Raw genomic sequence first — 5,469 nt, 5'->3', positions numbered from 1 at the left:
CTTATATGAATTGGGAGCTGAATCATGCTTCTTATCTCTTGAAAAAATAAGTGGATTCGGCACAAAAGGGATGATTATTACAAGACTATTTAAATTTTATCTGGTTAGAGGTCTTCATAAGATCAATTTTGATAAGGATAATATTTATGAAACATGTGTTAAAAAACGAACACGTTAAAAATAATTTTCAAAACAAAGATTTTGAAAAGTGTATGTGTTTATTTTTTCATCCCACATTGACTATGTATGTATGAGTTAAATGTTGCATATATATGAGAGATAATTTATAAATTCAACGTCTTAAGTTTTTGGTAAAGATATAAGATCAAAGTCTTGTGAGTTTTTAATGGTTTAGTCTATTTTTACTCTCGTACTCCCCAACAAAAACTAACCACTTTCTGTTTGAAACCTCATAAAAAAAATACCTATTGGGAACAACAAAATACTTTTAATAAACAATCTTGATAAATTCACCTTTCATAGGAAACAATAAACATTTGATACAAAGACAAACAATAAACATTACAAATTTGACTTATTGAATTTGCAAATAACTTATTTGCAACAACTACTAATTAGAATTAAGGATAAACTTCTATAAGAGACTTGAAGCCACATATTGGAGTAATCTTGTAGCTACTGAAACCTGCATCATATATGAGTTTCTTCCATTCTTTCTTTTCTCTTTCTTTTCCATTATGTAGAGTCATCATTACCATGTCAAAGTGCAATTGTAACTCGGTTAACTCACGATCTTCACTTGTTTCATCAATTGATATGTCTATGATTATTATCTTTCCTTTTTTTCCTTTTCCTGAAATAGCTTCTTTGCTGTTCTTCAATATCTTTAAGGATAGCTCATCATCCCAATCATGCAGAACCCACTTTGAAAAACAATTTAGATTTTAGTACAATGTTAGAAAACGAGATAGACCAATAAATTAAAATAATATTATTTTACAATTTTAAGGATAGCACTTGGGTGATACAGAGTTAAGTGACATTGGTCAATCACAATGTCACACTGCTTGTGAAAGAGAGAGAAACATAAACATTGTGACATTGTGATTGGCCAATGTCACCAATGTCATCAAACTCTATGTCACCCAAGTGCTACCCATATTTTGATAGTGTAAAAATGAACAAATAGTAAAAATCCCGCTAACGTTTTTATTAATTACAATATAATAATTTTAGTAACTATTTTTCTAATAATTAATATTTAGTACTAATACCATTGTAATAATTATTTAAAATAAGTTAGAAATGTACCAACCTCAAATAATAAGTCGACGAACAAAGCGGAGACAACAAAATCAACGGCAACGAACAACAACACCAACCTCAAAATGGATCAGAACCAACATAACTATAAAAAATAATGTAACTTATTTTAATATATAACTACATTAAATATTTATAAATTCAAACACATGTAAAATTGAAATCAATTATAAGAAAATATCAATAATTACCTTTGTTAGAAACTTCAATAATGATAATAAAATGATGGAGAATAAAATTTGAGTGATATTAAAAAAATTTGAATGAGAAATAATGATAATAAAATGATGGAAAATAAAATTTGAATGAGAATAAAATGAAGATTGTAAAGAAGAAAATAGAGTGTTGTATATTTATACACACAGATGCTGCAACGGTAACAAACGGCTAGTTAGCATGTGGGTCCCGTGTTTTCCGACGAAATTTTCGTAGGTAATTTTCACCAATCACAACCATACACACACCCTTTATCCAACGGCAGTGGGGCCGCAGCTTTCCTAGGAAAATATTCTTCGGTAAAGAAGGCCAATCACATGCTTCCACACACCCTTTTTCTGCATGTGGGGCCGCCGTTTTCCTAGGAAATTATTCCTCGGTAAAGTCAGCCATTCACAAGCTGCCACGTGCTCCACTTTTATGTCCATAATGCAGCTTTTTACTGACAGTTGCTTTCCGACGAAAATTTCGTCGCTAATTCATAGGAAAATGCTTTCTAGGAAATTTCGTCGGAAAGTTTTGTAGGAAAACCCACCATTTTTTGTAGTGAACGAATTATTTTTAAAAAGCAATCTTGGGAAATTCATGTTTGATAGGAAACAATAAACATTTGATGCAAAGAAGAACAATAAACATTACAAATTTGACTTATTAAATTTGTAAATAAGTTATTTGCAACAACTACTAATTAAAATTAGGGATAAACTTCTATGAGTGACTTGAAGCCACATATTGGAGTAATCTTGTAGCTGCTGAAGCCAGCGTCATAGATGAGTTTCTTCCATTCTTTCTTTTCTCTTTCTTTTCCATTATGCAGAGTCATCATTACCATGTCAAAGTGCAATTGCAACTCGGTTAATTCATGATCATCACTTGTTTCATCAATTGATACGTCTATGATTATTATCTTTCCTTTTTTCCCTTTTCCTGAAATAGCTTCTTTGCAGTTCTTCAATATCCTTAGGGAGAGTTCATCATCCCAATCATGCAGAACCCACTGTGAAAAACATTTTTTATTTTAGTACAATGTTACAAAATGCGATAGATTCTCTTGTCATCCATTCTTAAAATTAGCAAAATGGCATGGGAATGGACAAAAATATCCTCGTCATCCATTCATGAAATGATATTTTTACCCCTATCTTCATCTTCTTCCCATAATAAAGACGAGGGTATTTTTGTCTATTCCCATGCCATTTTGCTAATTTGATGACTTGGTGATGATTAAGTTGGTCAAATGACGAAATTTTAAATGATTAAACAATGCAAGGGTATATTGCCAGGATTAACGATTACAGAGACTAATTTTTAAATGACGCCTAATTGCAAGGACGAAACACATCATTAAACCTGATATTATTTTACAATTTTATTTCTTTTAAAATTTAAATATTTATTGAATAGAAAAGATCCTTACTCATAAAGTATATCTTTGATCAAGCACAGATCCACTCACATGAGATTGAGGGCGCGCGCACATATATATATATATATATATATATTGAGAGAGATATACTTTTGATAGTGTTAAAAACTGACAAAATTCTAAGATACTTTTTTAAATATAAAGACACGTAAAGAATAATTTTAATTTGTAGGTGTTAAGGAATCTTTAATTTTTCTTAGTGTAATACTATAGTGTTTAAAATCTCAAGTATTTTTCTCAATGATAATGTTCTTATTGTTTAGTAAAAAAAAAAACTGATGTTATTATTTTATCATTTACACATTACTAAAAATTATGTATAAATATTTATTATATAAAATCTTGCCTCCACAAGTATAAATTCATGGATCGGTCGTTGATGCTCCTGGTTATGAAATCATGAACATATCAAAAGGAAATTGATGAACATAAACATACCTTGAGTAAAACAGCATCTGCAGGAGGGATTGATTTGAACATATCTCCACCAACAAAGTTCAAATTTTGAGTTCCAGATAAGTTAGCCACAACCTGTGGTTGATCTAAAACTGTGCATTTGATGTGTGGAAATTCTTCATGAATGAGTTTTGACACAACTCCAGTCCCACCTGCCACATCAACCAAAGATTCCAAACCCTCAAACACATGGCTGCAGTCCTTGAGAGCAAGCTTAAACATTTGTGAATCAGCTGCCATGGCCCCTTGAAACAGACCAAGTTTATCAGATTCAGAATCTTTGTTAAGAAAGTTAAAAAATGTCTCCCCCATTGCACTTTCATAAAGTGCAAGATCCTTCTCCTCTGAGAACCATTTCTTAGAGGAGTGCCACATATCCAGAGAACATGGATGAAGAATTCCCTTAACAAGTGGTGCAAAACAAGTTGATTCACCATTGATGAGAAGCTTTGAAGGAGGTGTGAGAGCATAAGCTGTTTCTTCTTTCACTGTTGTTTTTGCGAAGAAACCATCGTGTGTTAGCAAGCGCAAGAACCTATATAGGACACTAACTTTAGAAGGGTGAAGTTTCAAAGATGAGGCTAATTCAGGAACAGTCATAGGCTTTCCATGTTTGTGGATTGCATCTACTATTCCTAGTTCCACAGCAGATTTGAGTGCCATGGAACTTATAAAGCTGTATACATGTTTGTATAAATGGATTTGAGCATGATACAGCTGAGTTTCTTCACTGCCATTGCTCTTGAAATCCATTTGTTTTATAGATTAAGCTTTGGTGATGTCTTATGTGTGTGTTGTTTTGATGAATATAATGTAGTATATGAAGTATGTATAAACAAGTTTGCAACTTATATATACATTTCAAAATCCAGGACACAGAACAGATATTGCCTTATTTTATGTCTTGTTTTGAGGTCTCAATTAACACGAGGTGAACTCTTGAAGCATTATTACTTAAAAAATTAAAACTGTGTAGAGACATTAGGCACATGCCCTTAATTACTATATTTGATCTTTTTTGAATGTATGCAAGTTTGACCATTGAAAATGTGATACCGACAAACTATTACTACAAAGTTAGGCACATGTCCTTGCGAAAAAAATATGTATAATAAATAGGGGTATATATATAAAGAAATAATTAATGTAGTTGAAAATAGCAAATGAGTCTTATAAAAAGGGACAAAAAAAAATTCTCAAAAAGGGTTTTATAATTAGGGACGGAGGTAGTATAAGTCTTTAATAAAAAGAAAATCATCGGTTATATTGTATGTCATGTGATCAACTATTCAGTTTAAACTATTAAGCTCCGCTCAAAAAAGTTTAAACTATTGACCTATGCAGACGGGCACGACGCCTCCCCAAGGGTGCTCACATAAAGCAATTCGGGCTCATTACAACATCGGATGAGGTCTCAAACCGACCTCACATCTACGATCTTATGATCCAACGGAAACCCTTAGCAACGCCGAGCAATGACGAGGTCCCAAAACGACCTCAAATCTACAATGTTTTTCATTTATTATTTCTGAGATATGTGATTGTTGAATGAATACATGTAACCCAAATAATAATATTGTATATGTAACCCGAACAACACCGAAAAATATACACTAGATAATAATAATATAAGAGGTTTGATTGTATCCAATACACACAAAATTGGGAGGGAAGCAAAATGGAATGAACTATGATCCATCATATCCCCCCTCCGTCCTAAAATAACTTGGTCACTTGCAAACAAAATAAATAATGTCTTAAAATAAGATACCCATTTCACTTTTCAATGTAATATTAATTATTTTTCTTCAATTATAACTCTAATTAATACGAATTTAATAACTTGCAATTCAATATATTTTATTTTACAACAAAGACACTCAAAATTATTTTTTCTCTCTCTCTTTCATTTATACAATTTTCTTAATATCTTTTTAATGAACAAAAGACTCAACCATTTTGGGACGGAATGATTAACTTTTTCAAAATCATTTTGTTTAAGGATTCTAAACCTAAATAATAGAACTCCATTTCATATCATTCTCAATTGTATCATATTTCAAAACATACTTAAACTCTTTTTTAAA

The 5,469-nt window shown here is 31.4% G+C and overlaps 1 protein-coding gene across 2 annotated transcripts; it reads right to left on the bottom strand.

The window, feature by feature from the left end:
• Positions 1 to 502: 502 nt before the first annotated feature.
• Positions 503 to 4,338, bottom strand: LOC25491781 (isoflavone 4'-O-methyltransferase). 2 transcript variants are annotated; one of them, XM_039833986.1, is made up of 2 exons: positions 3,365 to 4,336; positions 503 to 884 (listed from the first exon to the last, which is right to left on the bottom strand). In XM_039833986.1, exons 1-2 carry the CDS (start codon positions 4,133 to 4,135, stop codon positions 582 to 584), a joined length of 1,074 nt encoding a protein of 357 aa, XP_039689920.1. In that variant the 5' UTR covers positions 4,136 to 4,336; the 3' UTR covers positions 503 to 581. The 2 variants fall into 2 exon arrangements, with proteins under 2 accessions (XP_039689920.1, XP_013455257.1); XM_013599803.3 differs by lacking the exon at positions 503 to 884 and adding an exon at positions 2,075 to 2,497 and having other exon boundaries at positions 3,365 to 4,338.
• Positions 4,339 to 5,469: the final 1,131 nt, after the last annotated feature.

The sequence above is a fragment of the Medicago truncatula genome, chromosome 4, assembly GCF_003473485.1.
Source record: "Medicago truncatula cultivar Jemalong A17 chromosome 4, MtrunA17r5.0-ANR, whole genome shotgun sequence".
Taxonomy (NCBI): domain Eukaryota; kingdom Viridiplantae; phylum Streptophyta; class Magnoliopsida; order Fabales; family Fabaceae; genus Medicago; species Medicago truncatula.
This window is presented reverse-complemented; position numbering and strand designations above follow the sequence as displayed.